The sequence below is a fragment of the Motacilla alba genome, chromosome 4, assembly GCF_015832195.1.
Source record: "Motacilla alba alba isolate MOTALB_02 chromosome 4, Motacilla_alba_V1.0_pri, whole genome shotgun sequence".
Classification (NCBI taxonomy): Eukaryota; Metazoa; Chordata; class Aves; order Passeriformes; family Motacillidae; genus Motacilla; species Motacilla alba.
In genome coordinates this window covers 1,867,813-1,894,436 of record NC_052019.1, presented here as the reverse complement: position 1 = coordinate 1,894,436, position 26,624 = coordinate 1,867,813, and the positions used below count along the sequence as shown (strand labels likewise).

Here is a 26,624-nt window from a genome sequence, read left to right as displayed (position 1 = left end):
GAGGGCGACAGGCGACAGGCGACGGCCCCCGGCGGTCCCCGGCCATGGGGGTGAGCCGGGGCGCCGAGCCCCGGGGGGGCCGGGCAGGGGCGGGGAGGGGAAGGGGTCTGCGGAGGGTGGGGGGGCGGGGGGGCTCCCTCCCATCCCCCCCGCCCAGCCTTGCCTCCTCTCTCCCTCTCCCCGTGTCTCTCTCTGCCTCCTGATGTTTGATCCCGCCGCGGCGCCCGCAGGGATGAGCGATGGAGGGGCCGAGCCCGGCGGGAGCCCCGTGCTGCTGGCCGAGCCCGCGGCCACCGGGCGGGCCCGGGAGAAGCTGCCGACCCGGGCGGAGCTGGAGAGCGCCCTGCGCGCCGGCGGCGGCAACGGCGGCGGCGGCGGAGCCGCCGGCGGCTTCAAGGACATCCCGGGAACGTCGGCGGTCAGCCCCGGCTCCTCCAAGCAGTGCGCCCCGGACACCGAGAGCCCGTCGGGGACCGGCGAGGCGGATTACTGCCGCCGCATCCTGGTGCGAGGTACGGGCGCGCTCCCCGCTCCCTTCCCCGCTCCCCCGGCCGGGGGTTCCCGCTCCGGGCACGGGGCATCCCCGGCACCGCTTCCAGCGCATCCCGGGCGCTTCCCGGCTGCGACCTCCGGCCTCCCGGCCCCGCCGCTGCTGCCCCGGCTGCGCTGCGGGCGGCACGGAGCGGGCCCGCTGCCCCAGCCCGGCTCCGCCGGCAGCGGGCTCGGAGCGGGGCCGTGCCCGGCGGGCGGCCGGGAGGGCTCCAGGGGAACGGCCCCGGGGTCACGGAGCCGCCGGGCCGGCGGAGCCCCGCGGGGGACGCGCGGGCGGCGGGAGAGGGGGGACAGCATCAGCTCGGCGTTGGGAGCGATGTCGCAGGAGAAAAGCGTCACGGAGCGGCGGCGGGCGAGGGGGGGTTTATTTTTTTTTCCTTTCCCCTTTATAATATCACCGGCTCGGCCCCGGCTGCGGCTCGGCGCTCCCCGGAGCCGCCGCGTCCCGCATCCCGCATCCCTCATCCCGCATCCCGCCGCCCGCGCTCAGTCCCCGCCGGCCCGGGACTCGCCGGGACCACTTCTGGCTTGTGGCGAACCCCGAGAAGTTTGGGGCGCCCTGGCGCGGCTGTCGCGGGCGGGCGGGTCCCGAGCGCTCCGCGGCTCCGGGATCCCGGGGATGCTCCGCGTCCCCGCCGCTCCTCCGCCGCTGGCGGAGCCCGGAGCGATCAGGGCCGAGGCCTCCCGGTGCCCAGCGCAGCGCTCGGGCGGCAGGGAGCGGAGCGGCGGCCGTGACCTCCGTCCTCTTGAGCGCGGGGGCGGCGGGGACCGGAGCCGAGTCCCTGTCCCGTCGTTATCCCGAGCTCGGGCATCCCCGAAAGCGCCCCGCCGCTCACCCAAGCCTCTCTCCCGGTTGTCGCGATAGGCGCCCTTCGCCGACATCTCGGTTGTCCCAGTCCGAACCGGCGACAGCGGCCGAGCAGCGGGCAGCGCTCGGCGACGAGCCCCGGGGTCCCGCCCGTGCTGTCCCCGCGTCCCCGGGGGTCGCCGAGCGGGGCTGCCGCCGGTCCCGCCGGGGTCAGGCTGGGGTCAGGCCTCTCCTCCGCCGGTTTCGGCCCCACCGAGGCCGCCCCGACGGTGCCGGCCCCGGGAGAGGGACGGGGGTCGGTGCCCAAGGCCGGGGCAGGGTCTCCGCTCCCGCCCACCCCGGGGACCCTCACCGGGAGCGCCCGGTTTCACCATCTTGCCGCAGCCGCCACGGTGCGGACAAAATGGTGGCGGGGAGAAAACGCCGCAAATCGCCGGGCTTGAGCCGAAATGAAGCGGGGGAGAGGTGGCGGGGCCACCCGGGCTGCGGGGACACGGAGCCGCCGGTCCCCACAAGGCCCGGCCGCGGTCTCTCAGCCGGGCAGGGCCGGGGCCGAGCAGCGGCCGGGCCCGGGCAGAGCCTCCCGGTGGGTTTTGTGCGAAGCGGGAGGTTAAAATGTTCGCTTTCATGTTTTAAAAGAATTCTTTTTTCATATTTTGAGTTTCGGCCTCGCTGCTGGGCCCGGGAAAGGAGCCCTGCCAGCCCCGGCCCCAGTGAGGAGCGGCGGCTGCGGAGCTGCCACCAGCCCCGGTGCAGCCCCGGTGGTCGCCCGCGGTGCTTTCGGTGAAGTCGGGGGTCCTGGTGACCCCCTCACACCGGCGGGCTCCTCCCGGGGTCTCGGCCCGCTCGATGGTCCCGCGGTACCGGGGACGGTCCGTGCAGAACGGAGCCTCCCGGTCACCGCTCGGTCACCTCCCGGCCGTCCCCGTCTCGTCGCGGGTGGCTCCCGGGGATAAACGGGACGAGGAGGGACCTGGGCAGCCCCGGGGTCGGTCCCGTTGTCACCGCGGCCACTGCAGCCCCACGGGGCTGGGGACACATCCCGGGATGTTCCCCCCGGTCACCTCCCGGGGCTGGCCCGGCGCTGGGCCTGGTGGCCGCAGAGCACGTGGAGGGCCCCCGGTGGCGTCTGGTGCCACCGTGGCCACCCCATGGCGCTGAGGGGACATCCTTGGGGACTGGCAGGGGGGGTGTGCACCCCAAAAGGTCCTGGCAGCTGTGTTGGTGCGGGAACCCGGGTGGACCTGGGGTGTCCCTGTGCCGGGGTGAGGTGTCCCTGTGCCAGCACGGGGTGTCCCTGTGCCAGCGCAGGGTGTCCCCATGGATTTGGGTGCCCTCTGCCCTTTTGGGGGATTTCAACCCCAGACGTGTCCTGGCTCCAGAGCCACCAGGTGTACCGCGGTCCCCAAGAGCAGGACGTGTCACCAAGGCCCAAGGTTCCGGAAGCCCCCGGGCAGGACCCGGGAATTTTTGGGGCTCCAGAAAGGGAAAAGGCTCTCAGGAGGGCATTCCAAAGGCTGGAATGGGGGCATGGCCTGAGCACCCCAAAACCTACACTGGGGAAGGTCAGTAGGGTGGGACGAGGGGTTTGGTGTCCCCTGTGCCGAGCTGGCACCGCGGCCGTGCCCTTTTCCCCGCCGTCCCTCCGGAGCTGCTCCAGCTGCCGGGGGAATAACAATAAATAATGCCCGAGCTGGAGGCGAGGCCGCAGCTGCGGCCCTGGATCCGGTGGCCCCGGCATTCCCGGCGTTCCCGGCTGTTGTTGTGCCGTGGCCGAGGCGTGGGCACGGACGTTGGCACGGATGCGGGCACGGGAGTGCGGACGTGGCCTGGGCATCGTCACCGCCACGGCGCTTCCCACACAAAATGGTTCCCGGCGCTGATCCCGCCGGAAAAGCCGCTGATCCGCCTGCAACTCCTTTCCTTCCCAGCAGCTCCGCCCCGGCCTGTGGGGTTTGGGGTGTGGGTCTGGTGCCACCACCCCCTGTGCCACCCTGGGTGTCCCCAAGCCCTCGGGATTCCTTCAGTGCCGCATTCCGGGATGGCGCCTCGGCCATGTCCCGCGGCTCCACGGTGGGAACGCGGCTCTGGGATTGGGGTTCCTTTCCCAAATCGGTGTTTGGTCCCCATTCCCATCCCAGCGCCAGATCCACTGCCCTCATCCCAGCTCCCCTGTCCTCATCCCGGCTCTGCCAATCCTTTGGCAGCGCCACCATTCCAATCCTGGTGCCACCGTTCCCATCCCGCTGCCGCCATTCCAATCCCAGTGCCACCATTTCAGTCCCAGCACCACCATTGCAATCCCAGTGCCACCATTCCCATCCCAGTGCCACCATTCCAATCCCAGTGCCCCCGTTCAGATCCCGGTGCCACCATTCCCATCCCAGTGCCACCATTTCAGTCCCAGTGCCACCATTGTGATCCCAGCGCCGCCGTTCCCATCCCAGTGCCACCATTCCCATCCCAGCACCACCATTCCCATCCCAGTGCCACCATTCCCATCCCGGTGCCACCATTCCAATCCCAGTGCCACCATTCCCATCTCCACCACCCCATCTCCATCACACCATTCCCAGCTTTTCCTCGCTGTTTTCCTCCTCCCTGCCTCAGGAATTTCGTAACCCCTTCATGCCCGACTCAGCCGGATGGAGGGAGAGCCACTGACCTCCAGCTGGGATCCCTCTGGAACTGGGATCCAGCACCCCAAAATCCGGGCTTGCAGCAACTTCCTGGCTGGAATTTAACCCTCTGGAAAAGCCCCTGGGGGCTCTGCAGGGAGGGCTCACCCAAACCCAGTCGGGATTTGGGATGTGGGGCGATCCCAGCGGGCGATTCCCGAGGCTCATTTTGATTCCTGGGAGCTGGGACAGAATTCCTGCGGATTTTTTTTTGGCGGAGTTTGTCCTTTCCTGGTGGGAAGTGAAGCCACGGGGGTTCCTCTGGAATGGCCTCGAGCCACTTCCCACAGCCAATCCCTCAAACTTTTCTTTCCCTGGATATTCCCAACCTCCTAAAATCCACGGTCGGGAGCAGCTCGGCGCCCACGGCGCTTCCCAAACTTATCCTTTAATAGGAAACCGCCCCAAAACGGGAGCTGAGCTTTCCAAGGAAATATTCCTCCAGTGAGGATAATTCTGGAGAGATGGGAATGGCAATAGAGAGGAATTTTTTCCCAGTATTCCCAAGGAAGGAGAGAAATCAAAAATTATATAAAAATTGCGTTAAAAAAAATCTTTCATTCGAATTCTTCCTTGGCACAAATCTCCTGTTTGCTCCTGGCTTTCCAAATTTTTATTCCCAGGATTAAATGCTCCATTTTCCCGAGAAAATTTATGGCTTCTATTTATGTATTTATTATAAATATATTTAAAAACCCCTAATCCATGGAGATTTGTCGCCTTTCCCTGGATATTTATAAATTCTCTGCGTTTGGGGCCAGAGGGAAGAACCAAGCCACAGTTCAGCTCCAGATTGTGGGAATTCCATGGATAATCCACATCCAGCCACTCTTTCATTCCATTTATTTTCCATTTCCCCCCCAGTTTTTGGATTTTGGACCGATTCTTTCAGTTTTGTTTATTTTTTTCCCTGGACCGATTCCTTCCATTTTGTTTTTTTCCCTGACGGTTCTCCCCATCAAAAATTATATTCAAATTACATTAAAAAATCTTTAATTCAAATTCTTCCTTGAATTAAGTCTCCTGTTTGCTCCTGGCTTTCCAAACTATTATTCCTAGGATGAAACTCTCCTTTATTCTAATGCTCATTAATCGCATTTTTGGATTTTTGGGCTGATTCCTTTACTTCTATTTTTTTCCCCTTGACAGATCTCTCTATCAAAAATTATATTAAAATTACATTAAAAAATCTTTAATTCGAATTCTTCCTTGGCATAAATCTCCTGCTTGCTCCACTCTTTCCAAATTATTATTCCCAGAATGAAACGCTCCGTTTTCCCAACGCTCGTTAACCGCATTTTTGGATTTTGGACAAATTCTTTCCCTGATGGTTCTCCCCATCAAAAATTATATAAAAATTACAGAAAAAAAATCTTTAATTTGAATTCTTCCTTGGCATAAATCTCCTGTTTGCCCCAGGCTTTCCAAACTATTATTCCCAGGATGAAACGCTCCATTTTCCTAAAACTCGTTAACCGCATTTTTGGATTTTTTGGGCTGATTCCTTCACTTTTTTGTCCCTGATGGATCTCCCCATCAAAAAATTATATTCAAATTACAGAAAAAAAAATCTTTAATTCGAATTCTTCCTTGACATAAATCTCCTGCTTGCTCCACTCTTTCCAAACTTTTATTCCCAGAATGAAATACTCCATTTTCCCAACGCTCATTAATTGCATTTTTGGATTTTTGGACAAATTCTTTCACTTTTTCTTTTTTCCCTGACGGTTCTCCCCATCAAAAATTATATAAAAATTACAGAAAAAACATCTTTAATTTGAATTCTTCCTTGGCATAAATCTCCTGCTTGCTCCACTCTTTCCAAATATTATTCCTGGAACTAAACACTCCATTTTCCCAAAACTCATTAACCGCATTTTTTAATTTTTGGACCGATTCCTTCACTTTTTTTCTGGGTTTTTTTCCCTGATGGTTTTCCCTGTTTTCCGCCCAGATGCCAAAGGGACGATCCGGGAGATCGTGCTGCCCAAGGGGCTGGACCTGGACCGGCCCAAGCGGACGCGGACGTCCTTCACGGCGGAGCAGCTCTACCGCCTGGAGCTGGAATTCCAGCGCTGCCAGTACGTGGTGGGCCGGGAGAGGACGGAGCTAGCGCGGCAGCTCAACCTCTCCGAGACGCAGGTGAGACCCGCGGGGGCTCCTCAGGGTTGGGGACGTCGCGGTGGCAGCGTCCCCGCGCCGTCGGATGCGCGGAGCGAGGCGGCGACGGGATGCGCGCGGCGTTCCCGGCGATGGTTTTCCTCCGTTGCGTCCTTGGAATGGTTGGGATACGGTTGGGGACAACCCTGAGGGGTCTGTGGGGACCCCCCCCCAGCCTGTGGTGTCGCCTCAAGTGTCCGGCAAAGGGTCCAGGAGAGGTTGGACAGGGATTGGAGCCACCTGGAGAAGAGAAGGTGGCCCTGGATGAGCTTTGAGGTTGTTTCCAACCCAACCCGTTCCATGATCCTGGGAAAAGTGGGAAGAGAAAGGAGCAGGGGGTGACAGCGGTGACCCGAGGTGGGAGATGGTGGGGATCGGGGTCTGTGGGGGCTGCTCCTGCTTTTCCTGCACCCCCCAAATCCAGCAATCCAGGAATTAGCCCTGGATCTCTTCTCCATCACCTTCCTTGGGGGATGGGAAGGGATTTTCCTGGTTTTCCTGGGCTGGGGAGAGGCAGGACAATGGATGGGGTGAGACCTGAGGTTGGTGCCTCTGATGGGGTCGTGATGGTTTTGGCTTAGATATTTATTATTAAATACCAATCGTAATTAATTAAATAATATTAATGATTATATTTACCTAATAATATTTAATGATGATAGAATAATTATGAATATTCTGCCTCGTCAAGCCCTTCCCTGCCGGGTCTGGCAGTGGAATTTGTACAGGAAATAATTCCAATTTTCCCGACCCTTTTTATGGAACAAACCCACCCCGGCCGTGGGCAGCCAGGCCCTGGATCCGAGGGGTGGCGTTTGGGGGGGTCCTGCTGCTGGGTGAGGGGGAAATCGGCATTCCGGGATTTTTTTGGTGGTGGAATGGGGGGATTTTGGTGGGGAGGAGGATTTGGGGTGGGATTCAACTGTGCTGTGGTCGGGACAAAAGCGGCCTGGTGTTCCCTGTTCCGAGGTCCCAGTGTCACCTCCACGGTGCCAGGAGGGTCACAGGTGACCGTGTCACTCTGCAGGAGCAGCTTTGTCCCCCGAGGTGTCTCTTTCCCCAGTGTCCTTCTTCCTGGTGTCCCTCTTCCTGGAATCCCTCTTCTTGGAGTTCCTCTTCCCAGAATTCTCTTCCCAAGGTCCCGGTGTCACCTCCAGGGTGCTAGGAGGGTCACGGATGGGCTTGGCTGTGTCACACTGCGGGAACAGCTTTATCCCCATGGTGAGGGGTTCCCTCTTCCAGGGATCCCTCTTCTTGGGGTTCCTCTTCCCAGGAATTCTCTTCCCGTGCCCAGTGTCACCTCCATGGCACCGGGAGGGTCACAGGTGACCGTGTCACTCTGCAGGAGCAGCTTTGTCCCCCTGGTGAGGGGTCCCTCTTCCCAATGTCCTTCTTCCTGGTGTCCCTCTTCCTGGGAACTCTCTTCCTGAGGTTCCTCTTCCAGGGATTTCTCTTCCCAAGGTCCCGGTGTCACCTCCATGGTGCCAGGAGGGTCACGGATGGGCTTGGCTGTGTCACACTGCGGGAACAGCTTTATCCCCATGGTGAGGGGTCCCTCTTCCCAGTGTCCTTCTTCCTGAGGTCCCTTTTCCTGGGATCCCTTTTCTTGGGGTTCCTCTTCCCAGGAATTCTCTTCCCAAGGTCCCGGTGTCACCTCCGCAGAGCTGGGAGTGACATGGGTAGGCTTGGCACTGTCACAGCTTTGTCCCCCCTGGTGAGGGGCTCCCTTTTCCTGGATCCCTCTTTTCGGGGTGCCTCTTCCTGGGATTTCTCTTCCCGAGGTCCCGGTGTCACCTCCACAGAGCCAGGAGGGTCACGGGTGGCCTTGGCCGTGTCACCATGTGGGAACAGCTTTGTCCCCAACACAGGCAGCCCCTGATGGGTCCCTCTTCTTGGGGTCCCTCTTCCCAGGGTTCATCTTCCCGGGATTTCTCTTCCCGAGGTCCCCGTGGAGCTGGCACTGTCACAGGTGGCCTTGGCCGTGTCACACTGCAGGGACAGCTCTGTCCCCTGGCAGGGTCCCTTCCTTGAGGTCCCTCTTGCCACCGTCCCAGTGTCCCCTGCTCAGATCCACGGGGAACTGTGCAAAGAGGGAGCAGAGGATTCCAGGGGGCTGGAGCTGCGCAGCAATTCCCTTTTCCCAGGATTCCTCTTCCTGGGGTCCCGGTGTCACCTCCCCAGAGCCGGGAGTGACAGGTGACAAGGGACAAGCTGTGTGTCCCTGGCATAGGATCCCTCTTCCCAGGATCCCACATCCCAGATCTCCCTTCCCAAATCCCTCTTCCCAAATCCCACTTCCCAGGATCCTTCTTCCCAAATCCGTCTTCCTACACCTCCCTTCCCAAATCCCCTTCCCAAATCCCCCTTCCCACATCCCCCTTCGCATATCCCCCTTCCTGCATCCCCCTTCCCATATCCCCTTCCCAAATCCCCTTCCCACATCCCCCTTCCTTCATCCCCTTTCCCAAATCCCCCTTCCCACATCCCCCATCCCAAATCCCCCTTTCCCATATCCCCCATCCCACATCCCCCTTTCCCACATCCTCCATCCCACATCCCCCTTCCCACATCCCCTTTCCCAAATCCCACTTCCCAAATCCCCCTTCCCAGGATCCTCCTTCCCAAATCCCCCTTCCCATATCCTCCTTCCCAAATCCACTTCCCAAATCCCCTTTCCCAAATCCCCCTTCCCACATCCCCTTCCCAAATCCCCTTTCTCAAATCCCCCTTCCCAGGATCCCCCTTCCCACATCTCCCTTTCCCACATCCCCCTTCCCAGGATCCCCTTTCCCAAATCCCCCTTCCCACATCCCCTTCCCACATCCCCCTTTCCCACATCCCCCTTCCCCGGATCCCCCTTCCCATATCCCCCTTCCCAAATCCCACTTCCCAAATCCCCCTTCCCAGGATCCCCCTTCCCAAATCCCCCTTCCCATATCCTCCTTCCCAAATCTCCTTCCCAAATCCCCTTTCCCAAATCCCCCTTCCCACATCCCCTTTCTCAAATCCCCCTTCCCAGGATCCCCCTTCCCACATCCCCCTTTCCCACATCCCCCTTCCCACATCCCCCATCCCAAATCCCCCTTCCCAAATCCCACTTCCCAAATCCCCCTTCCCAAATCCCCCATCCCAAATCCCCTTCCCAAATCCCCTTTCCCGGGCTCTCTCCGTGGTCTCGGCGGTGCCACCCAGGGCCAGCGTTTGTCCCCTGGGCCCGGCGGATGTCCCCAGCCGGGTGCCAGGCCTGGCAGGTCGCGGCCTTTCCCTAGGGATGACATTCCCATCTTTTCTCGGGAGCCTGGCCGCTGCCTCCATCCCTGGGTGAGAAAATTCCCGCCCCGTGGGCCGGGCGCTGTCGCTTCTCCTCCGCTCTCCCCCTTCCCGCCTTCATCCCTGTCTCCTTAAATTCCCTTCCCTGCTTTTCACACCCTTTTTCCTTCCCCGCAGCCAGTTCCCAGTTTCCAGAACCTTCCTTTGCTCCCCGGTTTTTCCCAGCCACCCAGAATTCCCAAATTCCTCCTCTTCCTCTCTCCAGCCATGGTTTTCCAAAGCCCTTTTCCTCATTCCCGTTTTTTCACGGCCGGGATGTTTCCTCAGGAATTCCAAGAGCTTTAAACCGACTTTTCCGAGTCCCCTTCGGGTCTGGAAGGTGCTGATCCCACCTGGATGTCACCTGGAGAGGGAAAAGTCACCGCCAGCCCCTCCTGTCCCCACCCAGCTCCTCCAAACAGGGATAAATCCGACTTTTGCATCAATCCCGGGATTTTGGCTGCTTCCAGTGATTTGTTCTCCCAGAATTTAGGGAATTTTCGTGGTGAATCCAAATCATCTCCTGGCTCTTTAATTTTTTGGGGGGAACAGATCTTTTCCAGCCCCTCCTCGGGCTGGATTTAAATTCCAAGACGAATTCTTGGAATTAAATCTTTAATTCCGAGGAAGCCGCTCCTGACTTTTCCCTGTGGATGTGACGGGAACCCTGAAGGAAAGGGGCCACCAGGGTTGGGATTTTTTTTTTTTTTTTTTGTGCCTGTGGATGTTTGGGAAGGGAGGGGGAAGGATGATTCATCCCGGCGAGGAGGGGATGTGACGAGATGGGAAGAGACGCGGTGTGATCGCAGCTGGAATGCTGCAGCATTCCCGGGAGCGCGGCTGGGATCTTGCAGAAATCCTGCTGAAAATAGGAAAAAAAAAAAGGGGGATTTAGGGTCTGGTTTTATCTTCCTGGGAGCTGTTTGGGAGAGTTGGAGGCTGGATGGGTTGGGGAGAGCGGGATTTGGGATTTTTTTGGCTCCGAGTCGTGCTCCAGGAAAGGGGGATTGGGCTGGGAGAGAGGGAATCGCAGGGAGGAGAGGAGGGATCAGGCAGGGAGAGGGGGATCACCCCAAAAAAAAGATGGGAATCAGCCAGGAGGGAGGGTGGGATCATCCAGGGAGAGCAGGGATCAGCCAGGAGAAATGGGGATTTCCTGGAAGTGAGGGTGGGATCATCCGGAGAGAGATGGGATTGCTCAGGGGAGAGGAAAAAGCACTCAGGGAAAAGGGGGATCACTCAGAAAAGATGGGAATCACCCAGGAGTGAGGATGGGATCACCCAGAAATTGTGGGAATCATCAAGGAGTTAGGATGGGATCACCCAGAAAAGATGGGAATCACCCAGGAGTGAGGATGGGATCACCCAGGAATGATGGGAATCACCCAGAAATTATGGGAACCATCTGGAAGTGAGGATGGGACCATCCAGAAATTATGGGAATCACCCAGAAATTGTGAGGATCACCTGGAAGTGAGGATGGGATCACCCAGAAATTGTGGGGATCACCTGGGAATGATGGGAATCACCCAGAAGTGAGGATGGGATCACCCAGAAAAGATGGGAATCACCCAGAAATTATGGGAACCACCTGGATGTGAGGGTGGGATCACCCAGAAATTATGGGAATCACCTGGAAGTGAGGATGGGATCACCCAGAAATTATGGGGATCACCCAGGAATGATGGGAATCACCCAGAAATTGTGGGGATCACCTGGAAGGGAGGATGGGATCACCCAGGGAGAGCAGGGATCACCCGGGGAAGATGGGAATCACCCACGGGACAGGAAGGATCAGCCAGGGAAGAGGGATCACACAGAAATTATGGGAATCACCCAGGAATGGTGGGAATCACCCGGAAGTGAGGATGGGATCACCCAGAAAAGATGGGAAACACCCAGAAATTGTGGGGATCACCTGGATGTGAGGGTGGGATCACCCAGAAATTATGGGGATCACACAGAAATTATGGGAATCACCCAGGAATGAGGGGAATCACCCGGAAGTGAGGATGGGATCACCCAGAAATTATGGGAATCACCCGGAAGTGAGGATGGGAACATCCAGAAAAGATGGGAATCACCCAGAAATTATGGGAACCACCTGGATGTGAGGGTGGGATCACCCAGAAATTATGGGAATCACCCAGGAGTTAGGATGGGATCACCCAGAAATTGTGGGGATCACCTGGAAGTGAGGATGGGATCACCCAGAAATTATGGGGATCACCCAGGAATGATGGGAATCACCCAGAAATTGTGGGGATCACCTGGAAGGGAGGATGGGATCACCCAGGGAGAGCAGGGATCACCCGGGGAAGATGGGAATCACCCACGGGACAGGAAGGATCAGCCAGGGAAGAGGGATCACACAGAAATTATGGGAATCACCCAGGAATGGTGGGAATCACCCAGAAATTGTGGGGATCACCCAGGAATGGTGGGAATCACCCAGATATTATGGGAATCACCTGGAAGTGAGGATGGGATCATCCAGGAGAGAGGAAGGATCAGCCAGGAGAGCAGGAGGGGATTTGGGGGCCAAAGTTGCTTCCACCCCTCCAGGGAATTCCTCTTCCCTCCCAGGATCCACGTCCCTGCTCCGCCTCCCAGCGCTTTTCCTAATTAACCCACGGACATGGTTAATGTTCCACGAGTTTAATGAACCTGGGAATGTTGCCACTGGAGAAGGTTTCCCTGGAGATGCCGAGGCGAGCTCTGAGGTCCTTGGGATGAGCTGGGAAGGGGCGGGAGCATCCCAAACCCATCCCAAATCCCCAGGGCAGCTCATATCCATGGATCTGGCTTTTCCTGGGAAAACCCACTGGAATCTTGAAGGGAAGAGTGCCCCTTCTCAGTGTCATTATGGGATGGAAAATCCCAGGTGGAGGAGGCAAAAAGAGGACAGCGGAGGGGGTGGAATTCCCATGAATCCCTCGTGGGATGGGATGGGGTGGAATCGGGATGGGATGGGATGGATGGAACAGGATTGGGATGGGAAGGAATTGGGATGGTTTGGGATGGGATAGGATAATGGATGGATGGATGGATGGATGGATGGATGGATGGATGGATGGATGGATGATGGATGATGGATGGATGGATGGATGGATGGATGGATGGATGGATGGATGATGGATGGATGGATGGATGGATGGATGGATGGATGGATGGATGATGGATGATGGATGGATGGATGGATGGATGGATGGATGGATGGATGATGGATGGATGGATGGATGGATGGATGGATGATGGATGGATGGATGGATGGATGGATGGATGGATGGATGGATGGAACAGAGTTGGGATGGAACAGAATTGGGATGATTTGGGATGAGATGGAATTGGGATGAAATGGGGTGGGATAAAATGAGATGGGGAGGAAATGCAATGGGATGGGATGGGATGGGATAGGTTATGATGGATAGATGGAACAGAATTGGGATGGGAAGGAATTGGGATGATTTGGGATGAGATGGAATTGGGATAAAATGGGATGGGATAAAATGAGATGGGAAGGAAACACATTGGGATGGAATGATTTGGGATGGGATGGGATGGGATGGGATGGGATGGGATGGGATGGGATGGGATGGGATGGGATGGGATTTGCTCTCGGGGTCAGGTTGAAGTGACCCCGGTGTTTTCCAGCCCTTCTTAGGGCCAGGACAGGGAGGTGACACTCGGGATGAGGGACAGTCCCAAATTGTGCCAGGGAATGTTTAGGTTGGATTTTTGGGAAATTTCCTACATGGAAAGGGTTTTCCAGCTGGGCAGGGGTGGATCCCCATTCCTGGCGGGATTTACCAGCCCTGTGGGTGTGGCACCTGGGGACGTGGTGGTGGCCTTGGCAGTGCTGGGAGGAGTGGCTGGATGCAGGAGTCTCCAAGGGTTTTTCCAGCCTAAAAGATCCCATAATTCCATGATTTCTGCCTGCCTGGCTGCTGGCAAATCCATGGGATTCTCCGAGTGTCCCCATGGGCTCCATCCAGGCCTTCTTGGGGACAATTCCTGGGCCACCCTACAACTCCATAACTACCCATGGCCCCGCACCCCCTGGAGCATCCCGGGATTCCCAGCATGGAGCAAAACATCTGGGAAAGGCCGAGGAAGGCCGGGAAGGTCTATTTATAGCCCGGCAATTAAGAGGAGGCCGTTAAAAATTAATCACCTCGGCTCGTTAACAGCTCCCGGTCCCCGCAGGGACAGAACGAGGGGACAGGGGCTGGGGCTGCCGCAGGTTTTCCTCTCCTGGGAAGAAAACAAAAAGCAGGAAAGATGAGGTTGGGAAGAGCTGGGAGCCCCAAAACCCCGTTTCCCTCTGGACTGGGACACCTTGGAAGTGACGGGATCCACGCCAGGTGATTTTGGAACGTCCAAAAGGCGGGGTTGGGATCTTGGCAAGGAATTGCTGGCTGGGAGGGTGGGCAGGGGCTGGGCTGGAATTCCCAGAGCAGCTGGGGCTGCCCCTGGATCCCTGGCAGTGCCCAAGGCCAGGCTGGATCCACCTGGGATAGTGGGGGGTGTCCCTGCCCTTGGAAGAAAAGCTTTAAGGTCCTTCCCAACCCAAACCAGTTGGGAATTCTGGGATTCAGTGGTTCTGTCCTTCCATCCCTCCCTCCGTCCCTTCTGCCGGAGCTTTTTCGGGATGGGATGGACCCTCCCACCCTGTTTTCCTGGAGCACTTCCCTGACTCGCTTCCAGGAGGGATCTGGGCTATTCCAGAGGATCTGGGAACAGCATCCTGCAGCTGCCAAATCCTTGGGAATAGGTGCCAATCAGCCTGAACGATCCCACATTTAACGGGATCGGGTCACACCGGGATGCCGAAAGCACCCGGAAAGGAGGGAGATCCCCAAATCCGGGTACCCACTGGAGATTCCCGGGATCTGGGCACCTCCAGCAGGTGCTGGATCCCATTCCCACGTCGCAGCCTGCGTCAGAGCACGTTCCTGGAGCAGACCCAGCTCACGTGGCCCCGCTAATCCCGGCCCCTCCTGGCAGCGGGGGCGTGGGGGGGACAATAAAGCCGAGCCTAAGCGGGGACACCGCGGTGGCAGGGCCAGGCTGGCACAGCCCCCGGAGAATCCCGAATTCCGGCACCGGGATCCCAAAAAAACCTGGCTGAGGGGATAAATTCTGGATTTTTGGGGAGCGTTACTAAAAAGGGGAGTGGGAAATCGGGGTGTGATGTGGGATAGAGGAGTTGGATGTTTGGGATCCCAGAATATCCAGGTGCTTCCAGGATTCTCCAAGCACAGAGTGAAATGGCTGATGGGGAAAAAAAAATTGGGATTAATTCACCGAGATTTGTATCATTAAGGATTTACAATCCCCTCCCCGCAAAAAAAAATAAATTCCTGGGATTTCAGGATTTCTGGTGGAAAGCTTTGATTCCCGGTGAAGCTGGCCTGGGTGTTCCCAGAGCAATCCCAGCATCCTCCAAGTGGATGTAATTGAAATGTTTTCCTGAAAAAAATTGTGGGATTTGGGTTTGGTGGTGGTTTTCCTGAGTTTTGGGGCTGGAATTCCCACCCATGGGTCCCATCCAGACCCTCGGGATTTCATGGAGGGTGTCCCCACCCATCCCAGCACTTCCCAAAACCCCAAAAATCGGGGAATTCCCCTCCAGCTTGGCCAGCGCCTCCAAATTTTCCATTTCCAAAGGGCACCAGAGCACCCACGAGGTTCCCTGGCTGCAATATCCAGAATTCCCAACATCCAAATATTCCCAAGCCGGGAAGATCCAGAATTTTGGAGCAGGAGCCGGACACGGGCCTGGTTAATGGCTGGAATTTTGGATGGGGTGGGAGAGGGGCTGTGCTGGGAATGGGCTCCCAGATGAGGGTCAGGGACAATTCCCACCGCGCTGGTGGCTGGTGGCATTCCCAAAGGCCGTGGCGGAGGGTGCGGAATGGTTGGCGCAGCGGGATGAGCTGGAATGGCAGCCGAGGGATGAATCCATCCAGTCGGAACAGGGAGAGGCGGGAGGGTCACGGAGCCGCCGTTACGAAACCTGCGCGTTACACAACGCGGGGATCCGGGATCCGAGCTCCAGAGGGGCTGGAGAGAGGAGGATGAGGAGGGAAAAGGAGGAAAAGGAGGAGGAGGAGGAGGAGGAAGGTGGCGCAGGATCATGGCGGAGCGCAGGCTCCCAACGAGCGAGCGTCAGCTGCCGGCGGTCGGGAACTAATCCCGGCCAATTCCCACTCGGCAGCCAGGAATAGCGCGGGATGGAGGAGCCGGGGGCCACACGTGTGCCAGGAGCGCGTGACGGAGCCGGGGTCAGCGCCGGGGCAGGGCCGCCCAAAACAAACACCGCTAAAAACCCCAAACACGGCCCCGGCCCCGGAGCCGCGCAGCGGGGTCGGGATTGTCCTGCTTGGCGGATAAACGCTGGGAGAACGTGCTCCGGTGTTTTTTGGGAATGTGGGAGTGCCGGAGTGTGCGGTGTTGGTATTCCTGGGATCTGCCTGGGCTGGGTTGGGGGTTTGGGATCCCAGTCAGGAGCGATTCCCACCATGGCTCAGCGGATGAGGATGGAAAACGGGAGCTGTAATGAGAGGAGGGAAATTCCGGTTCCATCCGTGCGGCGCTTTGGGATGCTGGGATGGATGGATGGACGGATGGATGGATGGATGGACGGATGGATGGATGGACAGATGGACAATGGATGGGGTCATCACCGGGGCAGGGCCACCCAAAACAAACACCGCTAAAAACCCCAAACACGGCCCCGGCCCCGGAGCCGCGCAGCGGGGTCGGGATTGTCCTGCTTGGCGGATAAACGCTGGGAGAACGCGCTCCGGTGTTTTTTGGGAATGTGGGAGTGCCGGAGTGTGCGGTGTTGGTATTCCTGGGATCTGCCTGGGCTGGGTTGGGGGTTTGGGATCCCAGTCAGGAGCGATTCCCGCCATGGCTCAGCGGATGAGGATGGAAAACGGGAGCTGTAATGAGAGGAGGGAAATTCCAGTTCCATCCATGCGGAGCTTTGGGATGCTGGGATGGATGGATGGATGGACGGATGGACGGACGGATGGACGGATGGATGGATGGACAGATGGATGGATGGATGGATGGATGGATGGGCAGTTACTAGGCTGAAAACACGCACAAATCCCCGGATCGCTGAGATCCGTGGAATGACGAGCCCCCACCCTTTGCCTTCCCTATAAGGGGTTTCCATCGGAATTCCCTTCTTGGGAATAATTCCTTTTGTGGCTCGGAGGCGTTGGGGGAAGGGCAGGGATGGGAACAGCAGACCCGCGTCTCCAAAGAAGGAATCCCAGGATACGGCGCTCTCTGACATCACAGCACGGGATTCCAGGTGTCCAACCCCGCATGGGCTCCATCCCAGGGATTCCAGGGATCCAACCCCTCGTGGGCTCCATCCCAGGGATTCCAGGGATCCAACCCCTCGTGGGCTCCATCCCAGGGATTCCAGGGATCCAACCCCTCATGGGCTCCATCCCAGGGATTCCAGGGATCCAACCCCTCATGGGCTCCATCCCAGGGATTCCAGGGATCCAACCCCTCATGGGCTCCATCCCGGGGATTCCAGGGATCCAACCCCTCGTGGGCTCTATCCCAAGGATTCCAGGGATCCAACCCTTGTGGGCTCCATCCCAAGGATTCCAGGTATCCAACCCCTTGTGGGCTCCATCCTGGGGATTCCAGGTGTCCAACCCCTTGTGGGCTCTGTCCCAAGGATTCCAGGGATCCAACCCCTGTGGGCTCCATCCCAGTGCCGATGTGGAAAACTGGGATGGAGCCGACGTTGCGGGTTCTGGATGATTCCATAGGCTCCGGATAACGCCGTGTTCCCGTTTTTCTTCCCGTCTTCACGCGCCGCTCCCTGCACCATGCCGGCGATCCGGGAAGCGGGATTCCGGGATCGGAACTCCCCGGAGCGCCAGGCTGCGGCATGCCGAGCGCGGTGACATTTGGGATGACATTCCAGGTGCCAGAGCAGGGGAGGGGACGCCGCCCTGCCTTCCTGGAGTCAGAGAGATGAATCCTTAGGGAACAGATCCGCGGGAGGAGGAGAAATCCAGGGGGATCGCAGGGACTCATTCGGTTGTGGGATAGAGAGTGGGAAATAATAAAATAAAATAAAATAAAATAAAATAAAATAAAATAAAATAAAATAAAATATAAAGTATTACAAAATAAAATAGGAAACAAAATAAAAATATTAAATTTTATGAAATAAAAAATAAAATAAAATTAGAATATGACATTATAAAATTTAAAATAAATAAAATATAATAAAATAAAATGTAAACTAAAATATAAAATATAAAATATAAAATATAAAATATAAAATATAAAATATAAAATATAAAATATAAAATATAAAAATATAAATATATAATATATGGAATATAAATTATAAAATCTAAACATATGAAATATGAAATATATAATATAAAATATAAAATATGAAATTGAAATATAATATACAAAATATAAAATATAAAATATAAAATATAAAATATAAATATAAAATATATGAAATATAAAATATAAAATCTAAATATATTAAATATGAAATATTGAATATAGAATATAGAATATAAAATATAAAATATAAAATATAAAATATAAATATAAAATATAAAATATAAAATATAAAATTGAAATATAAAATATTAAATGTTATGAAAGCAAATTGGCTCAGAGAGAAGGAATAGAATGGAACAAAAGATGGGAAAATGAAATGGAATAGAATAAAGCAAAATAAAATACAGGGGGAGAAAACAAAAGAAAAAATTAAGAAGAAGAGAATTCTAAAAATTTTATAGAAGACAAGAAAATTAAAATATTAAATTAAGTAAAATTATATTTTTAATTCAATTTATTTTTAATTCAATTTTAAAATTAAAATAAAATATAAATAAATAAATAAAATAAAAATTATATATAACAAAATAATAAAACAATAGAATAATAAAATAATAAAATAAAGAAGGAAAAACATCAATATCACAACATATAAATATATAATCTACAATAAAATGTAGTTTAAGATATAAAATACATAATCCATTAAAATTACATTTAATACATTTATGTACATTATGTAGTATGTATAAGTTAGATTTTATAGTTGCATATTAATAACAGCTATTACTACAGTTATAAATTTATTTAAAGTATCTCAACGATAGAATATTTATTATCTAACAGAAAATAAAAACAATAAAAAATAAAGATGCAATTCACTATAAAATAGAAAACATGAAGATGTAATTTAAAAAATAGAAAACAATAATTCTCTATTTATACATGACAAAACAGTGGGAATATGTATAATTTATATATAATTTAATTTCCCATTATTGTGATGTTTCTCAAATATATTTATAAATTATAAATATAAATATAATTATAATATATATTAAATATATATTATCAGTTATATTATCATATGTAATAATAAATTTGTAATTATATAAATGTTAATATTTATTATTTTACACTGTTTCATGGCTCCCCTTTCCCAGCCTTTTGGGGTCCCTGTGCCGCCATTCCTTTTTTCCCATAGTCCTGTTTCCTTGGTGGGTTGGGAGAGCTGGGAGTGTTCCCCTGGAGAAGGGAAAATTCCGGGGAATCCTCAGAGTCCCTGCGGGGGCTCCAGGAGAGCTGCAGAGGGACTGGGGACAAGGGACAGAGGGACAGGAGCCAGGGAATGGCTGCCACTGGGAAAGGGGAGATTGGGCTGGGATCTTGGCAAGGAATTGCTGGCTGGGAGGGTGGGCAGGGGCTGGGCTGGAATTCCCAGATTTCCTGGGGCTGCCCCTGGATCCCTGGCAGTGCCCAAGGCCAGGCTGCATCCCCTGGGACAGTGGGATTTTGGGGCCGCCCCTGGTTTGGGGTTCGAGGATGGGGTTGGAGGTGCCAGACCTGATCCATGGGCTCATGGTGCCCATCCTCAAGGATTGAATCCCGCCGAGGGATTTCCCTGAGTTCCTGCTCCTCCTGAATTGCTGGATGGGGAATATTTGGAGAGTTCTGGGAATGTCCATCCTGTACAGACTCAATCCGGATCTTCGTTAAAGTGGCGCTAATTAATGAGATGGGTTTGGGGCTGCCTGGGTCCTCTTTGGCCCCACCACTGCGGGTTTGGGATCTCAGTTCCCAGGGTTCGGCTGCTCCAGGGGATGGGACAATTCTGTGTCAGGTCACCGTGTCTGGGGACGTGGGACTGTGCCCAAAACCGTCCCAGGGGTCAGCGGGGAGTGACCAGTGGGGTCACTGGGATGGGGACACAGCCCTGGGCTCAATGGTGTGGTGACACAGCCCGGAGGTCGGTGGCATTGGGACACAGCCCTGGGCTCAATGGCACAGTGACACAGCCCTGGGCTCAGTGACATGGGGACACACCTCTGGGGTCAGTGACATGGGACACAGCCCTGGGGTCGGTGGCACAGTGACACAGCCCTGGGCTCAGTGGCACGGTGGCACAGCCCTGGGGTCGGTGACATGGGACACAGCCCTGGGCTCAATGGCACAGTGACACAGCCCTGGGCTCAGTGACATGGGGACACAGCCCTGGGGTCGGTGACATGGGGACACAGCCCTGGGGTCAGTGACACGGTGACACAGCCCTGGGGTCGGTGACACCCGCACAGTGACACAGCCCTGGGGTCGGTGGCACGGTGACACAGCCCTGGGCTCAGTGACACAGCCCTGGGCTCAGTGGCACGGTGGCACAGCCCTGGGGACCCGGCTGTGCCCGGTGGCAGCGAGTGCCTCGATGTCCCCGTGCGGGTGTCGCGGCTGTCCCCGAGGGGAGGCGCGGGCCGGCAGTGCCCGGCGGTGGCGGGGGGCGATGTCCCCGCGGTGTGGGTGTCCCCGGTGTCCCCGGTGTCCCCCGGTTCCCGCAGCTCCCCCGCGGCCCCGCGCTGGGGCTCCTTTGTGCCGCGTCACCGCGGGCCCGGCGTGTCCCCAGCGAGCCGCCGGCGACACCGGGACGAGCCCGGCACCGCTGGCCCCGCGGCTCGGGGTCCCTCCCGCTCGTCCCCGCCGCGCTCTAACCCGAGTGTCTCCCCACCCGTGTCCTTCCCTCACCCCCGTGTCCGTCTGTCCGTCCCTCCGCCTCTCTCTGTCTCTCTCTCTGCCTCTCCTGCCCCTCTGCTCTGCCAGGGAGGGAGGGAAGGAGCGGGGAGCTCCCGAGGGGGAGTTTTAGGGGGGTCCGCGGTGGGCAGGGGCGGTTTTGGGGCGCGGGGATCCCGCGGGGCCCAGCCTGGATTCCCCGCTGACCTCGGCGGGTGTCCCCAGCCGGGTCTGCACCCAGCAATGCAAGGCCACCAGAAGCCACCCCGTCCCCTCCCGGGTCACCCTGCGCCCCGGCCAGGGAAGGGTTTGCAGCCGGGGACGGGAATTTGGGCTTGAGGGGAATCCAGCCTGCCCCGTAGCTCAGCATTCCCGGGAAAAGCAGCGCAGGGAGAGCCGAGCACGGCCCGGGGAGGGTCAGCCCCGAGCTCTGGGCTCCTTCCCCAGGTTCCCGTCCCCAGGGTCCCCTCCCTGGGCTCCCATCCCTGGGGTCCCTGCGGTCCCATTCCTGCAGGCCCATCCCTGGGCTCCTGTCCCGAGTCCCATCCCCGGGGTCCCGTTCCTGGAGTCCCATTCCAGGGACAGAAGCCTGGGGTCCTTGGGGTCCCATCCCTGGAATCCCATCCCTGAGATCCCATCCCTGGGCTCCTGTCCCAAGTCCCATCCCTGGAGTCCCATAGCTGAGGTCCCATCTCCGGGTTCCTGTCCCCAGCTCCATTCCTGGAGTCCCATTCCAAGGACAGGACCCTGGGGTCCTTGGGGTCCCACTCCTGGGATCCCATCCCTGGGGTTCCATGCCTGAAATCCCATCCTTGGGATGCTGTCCCAAGTCCCATTCCTGGGGTCCCATCCCTGGGGACACCTCCCCGGGCTCCCATCCCTGGAATCCTATTCCTGGGCTCCTGTCCCGAGTCCCATCCCTGCGATCCCATTCCTGAGGTCCCATCCCTGGACTCCTGTCCCAAGTTCCATCCCTGGGGTCCCATTCCTGGGGTCCTATTCCTGGGATGTCATCCCATCCCCAGGGCTCCCAATCCTGGGCTCCTGTTCCGAGTCCCATCCCTGGGATCCCATTCCTGGGGTCCCATTCCAGGGACAGGAGCCTGGGATCCCATTCCTGGGGTCCTGTCCCCGGAATCCCAACCCTGGGCTCCTGTCCCAAGTCCCATCCCTGCACTCCCATTCCTGAGGTCCCATCCCTGGGATCCCATCCATGGAGACCCATCCCCACACTCCCAACCCCGAGATCCCATTCCTGAGATTCCATTCCTGGCATCCCATTCTTGGGATTCCATTCCCGGGATCCCATTTCTAGGGTCTCATTCCGGGGGTCCCGTTCCAGATGTCACATCCATGGGGACCCATCCCCAGGCTCCCAAACCTGGGATCCCATTCCTGGGGTGACATTCCTGGGATCCCATCCTTGGGGTTACATCCCTGGGCTCCTGTCCTGAGTCCCATTCCTGGGATCCCATTCCTGGGGACCCATCCTTGGGATCCCATTCCTGGGTTCCTTCCCAAGTCCCATTCCTGGAATCCCATCCATGGGGACCCATCCCCAGGATCCCAAACCTGGGATCCCTTTCCTGGAGTCCCCTCCTTGGGCTTCCGTCCCTGGGATCCCAACCCGAAATTCCTGTCCCGAGTCCCATTCCTGGGATCCCATCCATGGGGGTTCCATCCTTGTGATCCCAACCCTGGGTTCCTGACCCAAGTCCCATTCCTCGGATCCCATTCCTGGGATCCCATCCTTGGGGTTCCATCCCTGGGCTCCTGTCCCAAGTCCCATTCCTGGGATCCCATTCCTGGGGTCCAATCCTTGGGGTCCCATCCCTGGGCTCCCATTCCTGGGTTCCTGTCCCAAGTCCCATCCCTGGGGCCCCATGGATGGGGACCCATCCTTGGGATCTCATTCCTGGAGTCCCATTCCTGGGGACCCATCCCTGAGATCCCATTCCTAAGGTCCCATTCCTGAGATCCCATTCCTGAGGTCCCATCCCTGGGATCCCATTCCTGGAGTCCCATCCTTGAGGTTCCATCCCTGGGCTCCTGTCCCAGGTCCCATTCCTGGTGTCCCATCCCTGAGATCCCATCCCTGGGATCCCATTCCTGGAGTCCCATCCTTAGGGTTCCACCCCTGTGATCCCATTCCTGGGTTCCTGTCCCGAGTCCCATTCCTGAGGTCCCATCCATAGGGACCCATCCTTGGGATCCCATTCCTGAGGTCCCATCCCTGGGATCCCATTCCTGAGATCCCATTCCTGAGGTCCCATCCCTGGGATCCAATTCCTGGAGTCCCATCCTTGGGGTTCCACCCCTGGGCTCCTGTCCCAGGTCCCATCCCTGCAATCCCATTCCTGAGGTCCCATCCCTGGGATCCCATTCCTGGAGTCCCATCCTTAGGGTTCCACCCCTGTGATCCCATTCCTGGGTTCCTGTCCCGAGTCCCATTCCTGGAGTCCCATTCATGGGGACCCATCCTTGGGATCCCATTCCTGAGGTCCCATTCCTGAGGTCCCATCCCTGGGATCCAATTCCTGGAGTCCCATCCTTGGGGTTCCACCCCTGGGCTCCTGTCCCAAATCCCATCCCTGGGATCCAATTCCTGGAGTCCCATCCTTGGGGTTCCACCCCTGGGATCCTGTCCCAAATCCCATCCCTGGGATCCCATTCCTGGAGTCCAATCCTTGGGGTCCCATCCCTGGGCTTCTATTCCTGGGTTCCTGTCCCAAGTCCCATCCCTGGGGCCCCATGGATGGGGACCCATCCTTTGGGATCTCATTCCTGGAGTCCCATCCATAGGGACCCATCCCTGAGATCCCGTTCCTGGGATCCCATCCCTGAGATCCCATCCCTGGGATCCCTTTCCTGGAGTCCCCTCCTTGGGGTTCCATCCCTGGGTTCCTGTCCCAAGTCCCATCCCTGGGCTCCTGTCCCAGGTCCCATCCCTGGGATCCCATTCCTGGAGTCCCATCCTTAGGGTTCCACCCCTGTGATCCCATTCCTGGGTTCCTGTCCCGAGTCCCATTCCTGGAGTCCCATTCATGGGGACCCATCCTTGGGATCCCATTCCTGAGGTCCCATTCCTGAGGTCCCATCCCTGGGATCCAATTCCTGGAGTCCCATCCTTGGGGTTCCACCCCTGGGCTCCTGTCCCAAATCCCATCTCTGGGATCCCATTCCTGGAGTCCCCTCCTTGGGGTTCCACCCCCGTGATCCCATTCCTGGCTTCCTATCCCAAACCCCACTCCCGGGGTGCCACTCCTGGGGTGCAATCCCGATTCCCATCCCGGCGCTCTCCCTCCCGGGCTGTCCCCGCAGGGTGGTGGCCCTGTCCCCGCCGTCCCCGCGGCAGTTCTCCCTTTCCCCGGGCGGGCGGGTCTCGCTTGGCCGTTGGTTCTAACCCGTCTCTCTCTCGTATCTCTCGCTCTCTCCCGGCTCTCGCCTCTCTCTCCCCGGCCCCCCCGCGCTCTCTTTCCGTCCGTGCCCTCCTGTCCCCCTCCTGTCCCCCCCTGCCCACCCCAAACCCCCCTCCCCAGGTCAAGGTGTGGTTCCAGAACCGCCGCACGAAGCAGAAGAAGGACCAGAGCAGGGACTCTGAGAAACGCTCCTCCGGCACCTCCGAGTCCTTCGCCACCTGCAACATCCTGCGGCTGCTGGAGCAAGGCCGCCTCCTGTCCGTGCCGGCCCCCCCGAGCCTCCTGTCCCCCCCTTCCAACCCCGTCCCTGTCGCCAGCCCCGCGGCCGGCCTGTCGCGGGGCCCCGCGTCGCCGGGGCTGGGCGGCGGCAGCAGCCCCCCGGCACCGCCGCCGCCTTTCGGCCTGCACGTCCCGTCTCTCGCCGCCTCCTCCTCCTCGTCCTCCTCGTCCTCGTCGCCGTCGCCGCGGCTGCCGGGGAGGCCGCTGTGTTTCGGGGCGCCGCCGCTGCTGGGCGGCCTGCACGATCTGCCCGGCTCTTTCCCGCCCGGAGCGTCCGCGTTCGAGCCTTACACGCGGCTGGAGAGGAAGGACAGTTCTATACCCGGCAAGAAGCCGAGCCCTTAAAAAAAATACAACCCCCCCCAAAAAAAAAAAAAACCCAAAAAAAACAGTGTCAAAAAGTGTCACCTCCCCCCCGCCACCCCAAACCCAGATCGTGTCCCCCCCCCCCCCCCCCACCTGGGAATTCCCGCTGGGAATGTGCGCCCCCGGGAATGGCAGCTCCCCCCGGGCCGGTGGAGGCGCGGATGTCACCAGGGTTGAGCTGGTGACACCCCGAGGTGTCCCCAAAGCCCCGCTCCGGGTATCGGCGGGAGGGGACAGGAGCAGCGGGGGGTGGCGCTGGCCTGGGTGTCTCTTCTGAGGGGACAAAAGGGACAGCGCGAGGTGGCACCGGGCTCTGTCCCCGCGGTGTCCTCGGTGAAGCGCCGTGCCTCAGTTTCCCCGCCTGCGTTGGGCTGAGGTCCCCGCGGTGACCGCAGGGTCCCGGTGCTGCTCCCGCGGGGGGTTTTGTCCTCCGAGGGCGGCTCCGGTGGCCTGGGTGATGTCCCCAGTTGTCGCCGTGCTGGGAACAAGCGGCTGCCGCCACCCTTGGGACACCCGCAGGCTCCTGCGGAGCCCAAACATCGCCCTGTCCCTTTTTGGGGACACCCCAGCCTGGCCGACCCCACAGGGATCCCCCCGAGGGGCCGTGGGTCACTGCCGCACCCCGCTGGGTGACACCTGGGGACAGCGGTGACAGCGGCACCTGCAATGACCCCGCGCTGACATTGGCACCCGCCACAGCCTGCTTGTCACCTGTCACAGCCAAGGTCCCTTCCCAGGTCCCGGGGGGTGACAGTGGCTTCCTGCGGGGCCACTCGGGCTCAGGGTGGGGTTGGGGACCAGGGGGACTTTGCATGAGGTGGCCCTTGGGGACAGGGGCAGCTGCTGGGGGGTCACCTTGGCAGGACACCCTGGGGTGACATCACCTTGTCCAGGTGTCCTGCGGTGTCACCACCTTGCCAGGACACCTTGGGGTGACATCGCCAGGTACCCCGCGGTGTCACCACCTTGCCACAGGACACCCTGCGGTGTCACCACCCCACGGTGCCACCCCCCCCTCGCAGGGACACGGCTGTGACAGGACCAGGGGGACACCCCGAGCCCCCTCCCCACACCCAGGCCCTGCGCTGGGGGCTCCCCCCACACCCCCAAACCCGCTGCTGTTGATTAATTAATCAATTCATGAATTATTAATGATAATTAACACTGAGCATCCCCCACCCTGGGCTGCCGCTCCCTGTGGGGCCACATCCCCCCGGCCCCCGAATTCCCAGGATTTTGCAGGGAAATATTTAAAATAAAAGATTTTATGAGAAACTTCGGGTCATTTTTTAATTTCTCCTCGTTTTTAGGGAATTGTTAATTGTCATTTATTGCCCCGCTCCCTTTGGAGCGTTGTAAGGGGACGGCTCAGGTGGGGAAACTGAGACAGGGACAGGTGACAAGTGGCAATCTTGCCTGTCCCCCCGTCCTCCAATTCTGGCACGATTCCCTTGGAATTGCCCCAAGGATATTTGGGGTTTTTCCTCCGCTCATCCCCTAATCCTTTAATTTCTGTTGATCCCGCCTCTTCCCGATCCAGGTGGAGGCAGGACAGGGAAGTGGCCGTGTCCCCGCCACTGGAATTCTGTCCCCAAACCCCACCCGGGCCTCGCTTGGATTTTGCTTTTCCCTTTTCCCAGCCCCACTCCAGCGGGGGTTTAGGGATTTTCCAACCCGGAAAATTCCCGGGCTCACCGGGAGGAATCGGGTGGAGAAGTGACCCCCCAGACCCCTCAACCTCCGCGGCCGGAGGGGATTTGGGGACATTCTGGGCAAAACAATTCCCAATCCCTATCCTGATCCCTATCCCTTATCTACATCCCTATCCCTATCGCATTCCCTATTCTGATCCCCTATCCCTATCCCTTATCCCTATCCCTTATCTACATCCCTATCCCTTATCCCTGTCCCTTTCCCTACCCCATTCCCTTATCCCTATCTCATTCCCTTATCTACAACCCTATCCCCATCCCTATCCCTATCCTATTCCCC

The 26,624-nt window shown here is 57.3% G+C and overlaps 1 protein-coding gene across 1 annotated transcript; it reads left to right on the top strand.

Moving 5' to 3' along the window:
• VAX2 (ventral anterior homeobox 2) lies at positions 1 to 25,907 on the top strand. The gene is made up of 4 exons (XM_038136430.1): positions 1 to 50; positions 231 to 512; positions 5,993 to 6,180; positions 24,108 to 25,907. Exons 2-4 carry the CDS (start codon positions 233 to 235, stop codon positions 24,609 to 24,611), a joined length of 972 nt encoding a protein of 323 aa, XP_037992358.1. The 5' UTR covers positions 1 to 50; positions 231 to 232; the 3' UTR covers positions 24,612 to 25,907.
• The last annotated feature ends 717 nt before the right edge of the window (positions 25,908 to 26,624 follow it).

Coding starts and splice junctions, on each gene's coding strand:
- VAX2 (XM_038136430.1), top strand. CDS start 233: ATGAGCGATGGAGGGGCCGAGCCCGGCGGGAGCCCCGTGCTGCTGGCC. Junction 513..5,992: donor CCGCCGCATCCTGGTGCGAG/GTACGGGCGCGC, acceptor TTTTCCGCCCAG/ATGCCAAAGGGACGATCCGG. Junction 6,181..24,107: donor TCAACCTCTCCGAGACGCAG/GTGAGACCCGCG, acceptor CCCCCTCCCCAG/GTCAAGGTGTGGTTCCAGAA.